At 40.0% G+C, this 15,264-nt stretch overlaps 1 protein-coding gene across 1 annotated transcript; it reads right to left on the bottom strand.

Moving 5' to 3' along the window:
* Positions 1-3,302: 3,302 nt before the first annotated feature.
* manbal (mannosidase beta like) lies at positions 3,303-15,264 on the bottom strand. Its single transcript, XM_048608552.1, has 2 exons — positions 15,160-15,264; positions 3,303-3,663 (listed from the first exon to the last, which is right to left on the bottom strand). Exon 2 carries the CDS (start codon positions 3,579-3,581, stop codon positions 3,303-3,305), a length of 279 nt encoding a protein of 92 aa, XP_048464509.1. The 5' UTR covers positions 3,582-3,663; positions 15,160-15,264.

The raw sequence follows: 15,264 nt of genomic DNA, 5'->3' as shown, positions 1-15,264 counted from the left end.
AGCCATGATCTTACTGCATGGTGGAGCATTTTCAAGAGACCAAAAGGAGTTAAGTGCCTAATTGCTACTTATAGCTGGGTTTAATTGCTGTCTGAGACTTTTGAGAAAGACAACACTAATGACACCCAATCATTCTCTTTGCCATTAATGATTAGAGGTCTTCCGTAAGAATTAATTTGGATGTTGGGTCATGCTTGAGGTCGATTTGAATCTTGGGTACAGTTGCTTACAAGGTATTTCTTATAAATTTTCTGGGCTGACGAAGCACAGAATTTAGATTTAGATTTGGAAAGCAAATATTTCACTAGCTTATGTTGAGTTTATCTGGGCTCTTTACATTTTTAACGTCCATTGATTAATGGGAAAATCACATTAATATGAACACATCTGCTATAAACAGTGAAGGCTGCATAATGACAGACTGGAAATGACAATAAAGTGCTGTGGGCATTATAAGGAAGCATCGCAAAATTTCCTCCTTTGGTTCTTTATCATGCATTTTATTTCTTCCATTTTCTCTCTTTTTTGCTCTCCAAGCTATATTTTCATTGAAGGCACTGATTTCTCAATGCAACACAACTTTACTATCGTTTGCCATTAGTAGGTGCCTCATCCTAGCACCATTGTTAATGTCTCAGTGCAGATAGTGAGCATTACTGTGAACTAATCCTGTCCTCACTTGGTTTCCTCGGGCACACAATAAATTAATTGCAACAAGTGCAGATAACAGATTTTCATTTTCTTAAATGTGGAACAATGAACAGCTAAAGCTGAATTTATCTTATGGGATCTGAGATTTAATCAGCCCAATTTAGCTATTAAGCTGACTCTTCAGATTGATAACATTAGGAACTTCCTGACCGTTTATTTGTTTCAGAGAGTTCTGTTTGGAGATAGCCTGGATACTTTGCGATTCAATTCAATTGAGTGATAACATGTAAACTAGAACTATTCACGGACATACAAACATGCACTTCTTTTTATTTAGCTTTACTCAACTCTTGCAAGGTTTTTTTCCTTCTCTCTCCTCCTTTGATGCTTGTTGCAACTCTTCCCTGCTTCATCTAACTCTTCCCTTGTTTAAAAGGTTCACTATATCCGTATATTTAATTTCCTCACGGTCATCAAAACTTTCACATTTCCTATTAAATTATATGTAAATTTAAAAAGTCAATCATTAAGCAAGAAGTCATTTAAAAAAAAAGTTGTTCTGAATCAACAATCTTCCAGGTCGTCCTTTTAGAAGGTTAGTTCATAAATAGGTTTTGAACGTTTCTACATGTAATTCTGCAGCTCGCTCAGCTGTGTTTTTACTCACTACACCAAAAGGTTGAACAGAGCATTGATTTTTCTGGTCGTCTGCTTGGCTGTGGGTTTAAATCACAAACTACTAAATTTGTAATGTTTGAAAGTGGAGTCACAGGTAGATAGGATAGTAAAGAAGGCATTCTGTATGCTTGCCTTTATTGGACAGTGCACTGAGTATAGGAATTGGGAGGTCACGTTGCGACTGTACAGGACATTGGTTAGGCCACTTCTGGAATATTGTGTGCAATTCTGGTTACCCTGCTATAGGAAGGATGTTGTGAAACTTGAAAGGGTCCAGAAAACATTTACAAGGATGTTGCCAAGGTTGGAGGGTTTGAGCTATAGGGAGAGGCTGAATAGGCTGGGGCTATTTTCCCTGGAGTTTTGAAGGCTGAGGGGTGACCTTATAGAGGTTTATAAAATCACGAGAGGCATGGAAAAGGTAAATAGACAGGTCTTTTCCTTATGATGGGGGAGTCAAAAACTACAGGGCATAGGTTTAAGATGAGAAGGGAAAGATTTAAAAGGGACCTAAGGGGCAACTTTTTCACACAGAGTGTGGTGCGTGTATGGAATGAGCTGCCAGAGGAAGTGGTGGAGGCTGGTACAATTACAACATTTAAAAGGCATCTGGATGGATAAATTAATAGGAAGGGTTTAGAGAGAGTTGGATAAAATACTGACAAATGGGGCTAGATTTATATAGGATATCTGGTCGGCATGCACGTGTTGGACCGAAGGGTCTGTTTCCATGCTGTGCACCTCTATGACTCTAACCTATGGCAACTTGGATCCAAGTTCCTTCATATTCACTTACAAATGTTTTAAGAATTGAAAGTGGAATATTTTGTGACTGGCAGACAGGAAAGTGAATTAATTACTTGCTTTTCCAGCTGTTACTATATTGTAATCTCAAATGATTTTCATCCTGCCAAGACAAATATTGATTGTGAAGAACTTACAATCTTCTTCAAATATGTACTGGAAAAAAAAACACTTTGTAAATATATTGCCAATTTCTAAGCAAATATGTTCAACTTTTCATATTCCAAACGTTCATATAACCTGTTATTACCAGATCCAATTTTTCAAAACCTATGCTGCTTGATTGGTTTCTGTGCCTTTGGCCCCATATATGTTTCTTCTCATGTTACTTCTTTCACCAGTGAACAGTTCAGGCATAATCGCTCTCCCAGACTTCTGACCAAGTTCAGGATTTGCTGACCACTTACGACAGCAAGCAACAAATAAACTTCCTCCTTATTGCGAAAGACAAGAGTGGGAGAGTTTCTACTCAATTAGTACCCAAAAACAGGTGATTTGAAGGTAAGCAGAGAGAATAGCGAAGGAAGACCTCCTGCTGAATCGCTGCCTCTTTAATCAGTGCTTCAAACAGTGACAGGATTAGGATTTCAACTATATTTCCTCCATTCATGGTGCTGATGGAGGGACGAACAATAAAGGGAGGGCATTTTGAACCTTGACTGGCAGAGAGAGCATGGATTATTATAGCTCTGAGATAGGAGAGCTGGGAAATCTTCTTTGTCTGAGTCCTTACCTCATCCGTTGCCTGGCGACAAGGTTCTTTCAGTGCTTAATTAAAAACTCCTGCAATTCATTTATTGGGAGGCTCTGTCCTACATCAGATACTGCTGAGTGGACATTGCAATACTGCACCACAGAACTAATGGACTGCCAATGGAGAATGCCAATATCTCAGGAATTCTTCTCGGTATACCCAGGAAATGGATCAATGTCACAGCAGGGTCAGACCTGGGGGCAGAACTCCCACTAACCCCAACTTATTTCAGGCAGCATTCCAATATCAAGGAAAATATTTCACCCTCACACAACCTCTGCCACCATCTTACAATAAGACCAATGTTAATAAAGTTAACCGCCATATGATAAATCAGGAATGAGTATGATGATCAATTAAAATCAATAGATATTCTTGAATTAAGCACAAGATTATTCTTTTAAGGCAGAAAATTTCATGGTAAAGCCATCACTAAATTCACCACAATGAGCAATGAAGCCAACAATGGCTTTTTGATCCCCTTCAAATTGGAAGCACTATCTTTTTTACGAGTTAGAAGAAAAGTGAGTGAATTTGTTCTTACTGGCTCTGATGATTTAGAAGAAGGTAATAAGATAGACAATATGCAGATAATCTGGAAAATTGCCCCTAGGAACAAGCCATAACGCAGGACGTTGTCAAAAAAGGTCGGTTCTGGTATTTCTGGAGGAGACAGATCGAATTCTGTAGCCATTCTTCTGCTGTACTTCTGTTTGTCTTTCTGGACGCCCTTCACAAACGCTTCTAATGCAGTTTTATTTTGCCAAGCTATGTATCTAAGGGGGAAAAGTCAGAATACAGAGAGGCACATGATCAGTGTGTAATCTAACAACATTTATAGAATTCATTGCCAGTTTTCACTTAAAATTCACTGCATCAATATATACTGATTTCATTTGATGTATATGTCTTCCATTAGCGATCCCTGGGCCCTAACGACATTCAGTCAACTGTTGTCTGCCTGTTGCCAGATTTCACTTCTTCCAATGAATAGCTCATGATTTTTTGTTTTTGCATTTCAATAAAAGGAACACATTTTCTGTAAATCCTTGACTTACTGCTAAATGTCAGAGCAGGAACTTTTAGGAATCCATAAATACTTACACACAGAGTCATACAACAGGAAACAGACCCTTTGGTCCAACTCGTCTGCTCTGATCAGACATCCTTATACGACCTAATCCCATTTGCCAGCATTTGGCCCATATCCCTCTAAACCCTTCCTATTCATATACCCATCCAGATGCCTTTTAAGTCTTGTAATTGTATCTGTCTCCACCACTTCCTCTGGCAGCTCCATACATACAACATTGTCTGCTTGAAAAAGTTACCCCTCAGGTCCTTTTTAAATCTTTCCCCTCTCACCTTAAACCTATGCCCTCTAGTTTTGGACTCCCCCCCAACCCATCTGAGGAAAAACTATTGGTTATTCACCCTATTCATGCCCCTCATGATTTTATTAACCTCTATAAGATCACCCCTCAGCCTCTGACGTCCCAGGGGAAAAAAGCCCCGGCCTACTCAACCTCTCCCTATAACTCAAAAACCCTCCTGTCCCAGCAACATCCTTGTAAATCTTTTCTGCAGCCTCTCAATTTTGACATCATCCTTGCTATATAAGTACGAATAGAATTGTACACTCTATTCTATAAGTGATCTCACCAATGTCCTGTATAGCTGCAACATGACATTCCAACTTCTACACGCTATGTTCTGACCAATGAAGGCAAGCATGCCAAATGCCTTCTTCAACACCCTGTCTATCTGTGAATTAACTTTCAAGGAACTATGCACCTGTACCCCTGGATCTCTTTGTTTATTAACACTCCACAGAGCCCTACCACTAACTGTATAAGTCCTGTCCTGATTTGCCTTACCAAAACGCAACACCTCACATTTATGTAAATTAAATTCCATCTGCCACCTTGCGGCCCATTGGTCCATCTAATCAAACTCCTGTTGCATTCTGAGATAATTTTTTTCACTGTCTATTACACCACCTATTTTGGTGACTTCTGCAAGCTTACTAACCATACCTCTTATATAAATGATTTGGATGTGAACATAGGTAACAAAGAGCAGTGGACCCAGCACTGACTCCTGTGGCACACCGCTGTCACAGGCCTCCAGTCCGAAAAGCAACCCTTTACCACCACCCTCTGTCTCCTACCTTCAGCCAATTTTGTATCCAATTGGCTAGCTCCCTGGATCCCATTTGATCTAACACTACTGATCGTCCTACCAAACAGAACCTTGTTGAATGCTTTGCTGAAGTCCATACAGACAATGTCTACCACTCTGCCTTCATCACATCCCTCAAGGGTACATTATTCCTTACAAAAGTAAAGTTTGAAAAGCAGCATTCATTTTAAGATTTCTATCTTGTCTCCTTTTATGAACAAATTTGCAACTTAGCTGTCCAAATGGATTTAAAAAAGGTATTGGTTGCAAAAATCCATGTTTACAATCAGCATTCCTAATGGAAGACACACCAATTCAGCAATATGTGTTCAGCAGAATCATTAACCCTGTTTATTCAGATATCTGAAACAGCAGTAAATGGTTAATTTGATTCACAAAGATAATGCCATTTGTTTCTGAACACCAGAAATACTTCATTCATTTGCAAATTGAGGAAACCAGTGATGTAGTAGTAACACTACTGAACTAGTAATCTGGAAACATAGGCTAATGTTTTTGGGACATTGGTCCGAAACTCATCATGGCAAATGGTGAAGTTTAAATTAAAAGAAAAACTGGAATAAGACGGTAGCCTAATGTCCTTTGTGTCTTTCCAGAAGAAAATCTGCCATCCTTACCTGGTCTGATTGACATGAGACCTCAGACTCACAGCAATGTGGTTAACTCTGAACTGCTCTTTGGGTAATTAAAGTTGGGCAATAAGTACTGACACCCACATCCCATGAACTTTTTAAACATTCAGTTGTTAGAAGCAATATAAATTTCTCAGTAACCGACACGAGGAAATTGAATGACAAAATTTCACATCTTAGGACTTCTACTATGAAAAATAAATTAAAGTCAACATCAACTAAACAATTCTTAACAGGCAACCAGTACACTAAACAACAAAAAAGATATTGTCCCCATTAACTAACACAACAGAACATTTATACATTGCACTCTCAGAAGAAATGTAGTCTTTTGTATAAAGTTCCAAGCTCCTTCCAATTTTAACAGTATCTTCTCACCCAGAGTGAATCTTCCAGGGTCTTTTTAATTAAAATCCCTTCATGCAACTTCTCAGCATAATCAAATGGTCTTTCAGTTGTAAGTCATTGGCAACTCTCAGTTTTTTTTAATCTTCAAAGAGATTATATCCTCAGCAAAACACAGCATGGTAGATAACCCAAAAAAAAGTCCTTCCTCCAGCTTGCAGCACCAGATATGGGTGAGTCTTCTTTCCAGATCTCTCTGGTTGATTGACTCAGAGATGACTGACTCCCTTTGGTCATCAGTGCAATGAGTAGATGTGCTCTGTAGGCACTAGAATGGAGTGTCATTGAAGCTCTATGGTCAGCTTGTTTTAAACTAATGTATAACAGCTGTATGAACTTGGATATAGAAATAATGACCTGTCACCATATGATATAATGTTTTTCCTTTCTCTGCAGATGTACATTTCTTTACTTTGTGTTTCATTTTTTAGATTTACTTTCCAAGCAAGCTATGCATTGCTTCCTTGCTGGGATGCAGGTGTGGAATATTCAGTTTTAATAACCTTGTAAAGAATCTTGCACCAGTGTTACTTTGAGCCCCAACTACATGGTAGCATATCAATGAACTCAGGAGTCTCATTTGAAATTATGAGGAAAGTGCTACACCACAGAGCTCACACTGTGATAATCAAAACCAGCATATGAGAAGGATAATTTCTGGACTAGAGTCATAGAATCATAGAGTTGTACAGCACAGAAACTCTTTGATCTAACTCATATGTGCCAACCAGATATCCTAAATTAATCTAGTCACATTTGCCAGCATTTGACCCATATCTCTCTAAACCCTTCCTATTTATATGTCCATCCAGATGCCATTTTAAAGTTGTAATTGTACCAGGTTCCACCACTTCCTCTGGTAGCTCATTCCATACACATATCACCCTCTGTATGAAAAAGTGCCTCTTTAATATCGTTCCTCTCACCCCATAAACCTCTGCCCTTTGGTTTTGGACTCTACTGCCCTGGGAAAAAGACCTTAGCTATTCACCTTATCCATGCCTCTCATGATTTTATAAACCTCTAAAAGATCATCCCTCATCCTCCGAAGTTCCAAGGAAATTAGCCCAGCTTGTTCAGCCTCTTCCTATAGCTTAAACCCTCCAACCCCTGCAACATCCATATAAATCTTTTTTGAACCCTTTTAAGTTTAGCAACATCTTTCCTAGAGCAGGGAGACAAGAACTGAATGCAGTATTCCAAAACTGTGTTCAGCCTCAACATGACATCCCAACACCTGTACTCAATTTACTGACCAATAAAGGCAAGCTTACCAAATGCCTTCTTCACTACCATACCTGCAACTCCACCTTCAGGAAACTATGAACCTGCACCCCTGGGGTTTCTTTATGCGGCCACACTCCCTAGGTCCCTACCATTAAGTGTATAAGCCTTGCCCCAATCTACCTTTCCAAAATGCAACAGGTCACATTCATCTAAATTAAGTTCCATCTGCCACTCCTGCAGAACAGTCTAGTTGCGCTTGTAAAATTAAACATTTCCCTGCACATCATATCAGTCTTGCTAGCGAACAGATATTTTCTAATCAACCTGTTCAGAGTTGTTATTACACATATCTGGCGCAAGTGATACTTGAACCCATGTCTCCTGGCCCAGACGAAGGGACACTACAACTGTGCTACATTTGTACCCTTGCTGGCCATAGAAGGGGCAATCATTTCACCCAGCTGGGGAATGTTTAAGCAATTAAAAGTGTGCATTTTAATTAATTGAAAACTAACTTACATTTTGACTTCCAGAAATTGGAAGTACAATTATTATAAAGTGCTCATCACATCTCAAGTCATTTATTGTGTAACTAAATCCAAATACTGCTGTATAAATGACACCAATTACAATCCTCTCATTTTTGACGGCAGTAGATAAGCCGAATAAGTCACTTGTAGCAGGAGTTCAATATGAATTTTTCCTCCGAGAAATCTTTCAGATTCACAACTTTGATACAAAATTAATGAGTGATTGATGCTGTACTTTTTAGATGTTTCGATCAAATTGTACTTTAGGGAACTATGGTTGTTCAGGAGCTGAGCACCAGCAGATGAGCAGGTTTGCTTGCCAAGACACTGTGCAAGCTGGAAAGCAATAGAAAGTTCAAATTGACAATAGTGAATTATTTGTATTCCTTTCACGACATAACCTGCATGACACTGCTTTTCATTTGTAAGTTGGGATTACTTGCAAGTCTACAGACCAATGAACATAATAACAAAAGAGCAGGATGAACAGTTCCCATCCAAGTGTCGCACCATCTCTCTTAATACATCAATAATCTGAAGTGACATAGAAAGAAGAACATTGTGTATCAAAAGTGGAACCAAGTGATAATAAAAAAAAATGGCTAGATAAAATGTGCTAGAAAGAGAGAAATCCAGTAGTGAATGGGGCAACGATATTTAATGTACCCTCAGTAAGTTGAAAATTGATTTGGAGAAAATGGAAAGATTTACCAAACAAGTATCAAGCCCACCGATTCCCACAGCTACCTAGAATACACTTCCTCCCCCCAACCTTCCTGCAAAAATGCTATCCCCTATTCCCAATTCCTTCGCCTCCGCTGCATCTGCTCCCAGGATGAGGCATTCCACTCCTGTACATCTCAGATGTCCTCATTTTTCAAGGACCACAACTTCCCCCCCCCGGCAGTGGTCGAGAATGCCCTCAACTGTGTCTCCCACATTTCCCGCAACTCATCCCTCACACCCCATCCCCGCAATAACAACCAAAAAAGAATCCCCCTCGTCCTCACGTAACACTCCACCAACCTTGGGATCCAACGCATCATCCTCCGACACTTCCGCCATCTGCAATCCAACCCCACCACCAAAGACATCTTTCCCTCCCCACCCTTATCTGCTTTCCGGAGGGACCACTCTCTCTGTGACTCCCTTGTCCGCTCCACACTCCCCTCCAGCCCCACCACACCCAGCACTTTTCCCTGCAACCGCAGGAAGTGCTACACCTGCCCCCACACCTCCTCCCTCACCCCCATTCCAGGCCCCAAGAAGACTTTCCACATCAAGCAGATGTTCACCTGCACATCTGCTAATGTGGTATACTGCATCCGCTGTACCCATTGTGGCCTCCTCTACATCGGGGAAACCAAGCAGAGGCTCGGGGACCGCTTTGCAGAACACCTACGCTCGGTTCGCAATAAACAACTGCACCTCCCAGTCGCGAACCATTTCAACTCCCACTCCCATTCCTCAGACGACATGTCCATCCTGGGCCTCCTGCAGTGCCACAACGATGCCACCCGAAGGTTGCAGGAACAGCAACTCATATTCCGCTCGGGAACCCTGCAGCCCAATGGTATCAATGTGGATTTCAAAATCTCCCCTCTCCCTACCGCATCCCAAAACCAGCCCAGCTCGTCCCCGCCTCCCTAACCTGTTCTTCCTCCCACCTAGCCCCTCCTCCCACCTCAAGCCGCACCCCCATCTCCTACCTACTAACCTCATTCCGCCCCCTTGACCTGTCCCTCCTCCCTGGACTGACTTATCCCCTCCCTAACTCCCCACCTACACTCACCTTTACTGGCTCCATCCCTGCCTCTTTGATCTGTCTGTTTCCTCTCCACCTATCTTCTCCTCTATCCATCTTCTATCCGCCTCCCCCTCTCTCCCTATTTATTCCAGAACCCCCTTCCCCTCCCCCTTTTCTGATGAAGGGTCAAGGCCTGAAACGTCTGCCTTTCTGCTCCTATGATGCTGCTTGGTCTGCTGTGTTCATCCAGCTCTGCACCTTGTTGTCTCGGATTCTCCAGCATCTGCAGTTCCTACTATCTAATGAAAGGTGTATTGTTTTTCATGAAAGTTAATACCTAATAAATTTGCAGCATTTCCTTTAAAAGTTAATTGATTTTCTCCATTTGCCAGGTCTTATAGTTTTATTCCTTCTTTTATTTAAACAATATTTAGAAGAAAAACAAAAGTTGAAGAAACTCCCAGGAAAGGTAACTGTGAAATAGCAATAAATACATTAAAGTTAAATGTAAGTCACAAAATGACAAGTCCTGAGAAAACAAACATTTAAGAAAAATTGTAGCGGGGATTAAAGTATCTTTAACGACTAATACAAATTGCTACAGATGCTGGAAAGTTGATATAAAAAAATATAAAATGCAAGAAACACCCACTGGATCTGCCAACATCTGTGGAAAGAGAAACAGTGTTAACATTTCACGTAAAATAAATAGCTCTGGTAAAAGGCCACAGACCGGAAAAAATAACTCGGATACTCTGACCCTGTATGCTGCCATGTTTGCTGAGTATTTCCAATATTTTCAGTTATTTGAAATAACTGCAACCTTGCTAAGCAAAGCTTGCCTCAGGCCTTTTTAAGATAAATTTCAAGATGATTGCACTGATTTTGTTACCTTTTGTCACCCAGTGGTACCGTTTTGTAAGTATCTAGGTGAATATTACATCACATTAAAAGTACATAAATGCGCATTGCTCATTATACAATCACAATCAGCTCCTGTGTCTACCAAAGCAACCAAAGATAACTTCAGACTGCTGCATATCAGATAGGTTCAGTAGTTACAGTCCAAGCTTAATCCTGGTTGTTTGCAAAGTTTAAGGGAAATCTTGAATTCTACTACATTGCAGGAGGCTGTACATATGTGCTGAACTTTATGGTCTACATAAAGGGTAATTTTGGAATTCCAAGTAATGACCTGATACTTCACTGTTGTTTAGTATATTGTTAAACTAAAATGATGCCAGACAATTGATAGCAGAACAGAGTTTCACTTCATTTTGTTCCAGCCAGATCGGCTCATAATGGTTCTGAGGAAGGGCCACTCAATCCAAAGTGTTAACTCTGATTTCTCTCCACAGATGCTGCCAGACCTGCTGAGCTTTTCCAGTAATTTCTATTTTTGTTGCAGCTTATAACTCCACATTTACACTACAATTCTGGGGTTTATGTGAAGCAGCAACATTGAAATGATTGAGGAGATATACCGTAAGACACGATTACAGATAGCAGTGTCACCATTGGCACGATGACTGGACATCATTTTTCAGACCCACTTTTCAGATCAACAAAAATTTCAGTCCAACATTCAATCTAATGGTTTTTGGTAACCTATATAGATGGTATCAAGGCAGATCTGCAAATATGGGAACAAAAGCTGCAAGTTTGAACATTTAAGGCATTTCTAGACTATTGCCATTCATGTCATTAATGGGTGTCTATAACAGTGGTAGCCCAAGTATATTGTAGAAACATTTCATATACATCCACAATTCATTATAAATCTGCACTGGAAATACAGTGCATTCAATGTACATTGAAATAAAATTTACAACTGATTGGATAATTTTACCAAAGGCTGATATTTACATTTTAACCACTGGCTTGAAATCACAAGACTTCCTTCAAACTTCACGCAGGTTACTGAGGACACAGCACCACACCAACACATGTTTCATTAAAAAATATGAATCTTGTCTGCCTGAAGTTATATTTTAACCCTTCACATCTTGTAGGTGGCAGCAGCAGAATTAGGCAAATTAACTGCAGGTAATTTCAAAAGGCAACTGTAACTGGACTACTTGGGAGAGAAGAAAGAGAGGGAGAAAAACCGGAAAATTATAAAGCTGTTAGTCTAACATCTATACTGGGCATGTAATTAGAATCTGTACCTGAGGGATAAGCATTAAATAAAATTTGAGCTTATTTGAAGAGCCAACACAGGAACATGTGTAGGCCATTCAACTCACTGAATCTGCTCCTTCATTCAATACAATCATGGCTGATCAAACACTTCAATATCTTTTATCCACCTCATCCTTATAACCCTGTATGCCTTTGGTAATCAGAGATATATCAATCTCAACCTTAAACAGATTCAAAGACTGGGCCTCCACAAGCCTCTGTGAACATTTTCCTCATCTTGGAACCAAGTGGCATCTCCCCTATTTTTCAAAATTGCACCCCTGTTCTAGACCCTCCAGCCAGGGGAAGCACCTTACCTGTGTCTACCCTATCTATCCCTTTAAATATTTTCAAAGTTTTAATGAGGTCATCTCTCATTCTTTGAAACTCTAGTGAATACAGACCCAGTTTGCCCAGTCTCTCTTCACAGAACAGTCCTGCTATTCCAGGTACAATTCTGGTGAACCTTTGTTACAATCCTCTATGGCATTAATATTTTTCCCAGAAGTTTTAAAATCTATATACTGTTGTAATGCCAAGGTCAAGAATCTAACTGAATTTTCTGGGGAAAAAGTCTGAAGTGTAGACAGGTGAATACCATTGAATGTGATTTACATACACTTCCAGTTGATAATTGATATAGTTCTTCAAAAAGAATTATAAGGTAAAATTGAAGTTCATGAAACTAAGCAAATGTTTTTAGCCTGGTTAGGTGTTTGACTAAACTGTACAAGCGTATAAAGACAATGAATATGTATCTGAGAATGGTTAATAGATAATGGGAGGAAGTGGCATAGTGGTTATAAGACCATAAGGTATAGGAATGGAATTAGGCCATTTGGCCCATTGAGTCTGCTCCACCATTCAATCATACATCTCTCAACCCCATTCTCTTGCGTTCTTCCCAAAAAAGCTGATACCCCCTTCTAAACTGGGATCTCAAAATTGAAGCCTGTTAATCCAGAAGGGAAATTAGGAAACCCTTCTCCACAAAGTTGGCAGAAATGTGGAACACTCTCCCATTAAAATCAGCAGATTTTATTAATAATTAGCTCCACAGCTGAAGATGAGAAGAGGCAATGTTTCCACCCTATGATGGGCAGATGTAAATGAAACTCAGTACACAGATAGGATATAGGCCATGTAAGAACTTGTTAGTTTTTGGTAAAGATGTGAATCACGTTCTAGGATGTTTCAAAGGATCCATTGACATTGGGTGATATTAATTAATTGATTTTAAAGGATGTTGTCAACTGTTTTAGAATGGTATGGGAATGTTATGTCTCAGCTGCTATTTTAGAATTTGTCACAGCAGTGAACACATGAGCAGAGTTTTCAAAGCAGGTTGTTATATCTAGGTTGGCTTGAAGCCTCTTCCACAAGACTGAAGCTCTTAAAGATTTATTTTTTCACCTTTGCAATCACAGAACATAAATATCTGGAACAGTGAAGATCACTTATTTGTAAAATCTATTGGCACATTTTATGCAAAATTTCAGCTAGAATTACAAAAGCGTTATAATGTAGCCATCACGTGGCTCTGCTGTACCAAGTGCCCATTTTCTTGCTTTAAATCGGAGATCAATAGATTATTGCTAGCCAGGTGCATAAAGAGATATGAAGCCAACTTAGCCAAAGCAGATAAATAAAGTTAAGCTGAACATGAACACTGATGTGACTGTATGGCTGAATAGTTTTAAGCAGTAGAAGGGCTGTCTCCCTTTTTCTAAGCATCTAGGTGGGCTAAAACAAAGTGATAAGGGAGACTGCTTTGTAAACTTTGCTCTTGAGTCAGGTCAGAATGTAGACTTTGAACTTCCATCAAAATATGTGGGCACTAACGTTAAAATGAAGTCATACTAAAACATGTTTTAAGGAGGACAGCTGGGGAACAGATCAAATTGCTACAACACAGGGTACATCAGTTACAATTTTAAAATAAGTTATATCTGGAAAGAAACAAAATAGCTTTAAAAGTATTGGCAGAATAAATATACACTTTCCAGATTGAAGCTTAACTATTTATTTATCTGTCTTGTGTACTGATAAGATGGAATAAATGATCATCTTCCACCATTTCCACTACCTTCAGCAGGACTCCACAAAACACCTCTTTCTTTCCTCTCTCCTCTTGTCAATATGCTACAGGAACTGTTCCCTCTATGATACTCTGGTCCACTCCAAATACTTCCTCAACCCACTATTGAACCCTTCACAGAAGATGTTATAGTTGCCCTTATTTCCTCCCTCCTCACTGTCTAAGGCCACAAACACACTTTCCAGGTGGAGCAAATAAAAACAGAAGTACTGAGGACACTGTAAATCTTAAATAAAAACAGAAAATGCTGGAGCAAGTCTAAAGAAGATGTATCATATTTGAAATTGTAACTGTTTCTTGCTGCCTACCTGCTGAGTTCTTCCAGTACACTATTTTTATTTCAGATCTCCAGTGTGTTCAGCCATTTGCTTTTATTTGATGTTAGTTAATCCTTCTTTTGTGGATAAATCCAAATGCTGATATCAACAATTTAAGATAGATTGCAATCAAAAGGGAAGAAAAAGTAGCTTATAACAGCCATTTGGCCCATCACAACTGTGATGGCTCTTTGTTACAACAATTTATAACCAATGGTCAATCTCTACCCCAGTGGCTCCACGTCCTCCAGCTATTCACATTCATCCCTAACTTTTTCCTCAAACATATTTCCTCAGCTGGCTCCTCCAGCAAAGAATGCAAGTCTGCTTAATTGAAGGCATTTCTCTGAACTGAAACCTACCTAATTCCTAATAATTTTAAATTGGTAGCCTCTTCACTTGTTCATAGTATTTCCCTTCTCAACCAAAACGTTTTATCATTACTCCTACTGAACCTTTCCAATCTGTTATAAATAAAATGTGTCTGATGTCGGCTCCAAACTGTTGCTGGATCATTTCGAAGATCGCTTTGACGAATTTAAACCTCTTACGGCCTTGTACCCACCCGCTAAAATACACAGTCCACTTTTGAACAGTCCCTTCACCTCCCTCAGAAACATGGATTTTAAATTTCACGGCCAAAGAATAGCCTGGATTTCTTTGCATTATGCACCATAATTTGCAACATGTTGAAGTGTTGGAGCCGTGATAAGCCTGAACCGCCGGCCCCTGGGTAAAGACTGTAACAGAGTAGCCTGCCTGGCAACATTGTAGCGCCGCTTTACGGCCTGAGCCCTTCTCGATACACAGAGCTCCAGATCACTGGAGAAAGGTGTGCGCTGTAAACGGGAGCCACACAAGGAAGCAGCTCCCGAAAACCTGAGCTCTCGCTCTCAATGGAAACCCCTATTTTCATCGGCCTTTTTCACTCACCATCTGCACTCCACATTTCCCAGGAAGCTGCTGCTCATTCAACCCCCTTGACAGCCGGAAGTAACACCCACTGTCCCTCTCCTTTCTCAGAGTAACCTCAACTCC

Source organism: Rhincodon typus, chromosome 19, assembly GCF_021869965.1.
Source record: "Rhincodon typus isolate 14 chromosome 19, sRhiTyp1.1, whole genome shotgun sequence".
NCBI lineage: Eukaryota > Metazoa > Chordata > Chondrichthyes > Orectolobiformes > Rhincodontidae > Rhincodon > Rhincodon typus.
The sequence above is the reverse complement of the archived record's forward strand: the minus strand, read 5'-3'. Positions and strand labels throughout refer to the sequence as shown.

Excerpts from the sequence above, each read along its gene's own strand:
- manbal (XM_048608552.1), bottom strand. The coding sequence starts at position 3,581 with ATGGCTACAGAATTCGATCTGTCTCCTCCAGAAATACCAGAACCGACC.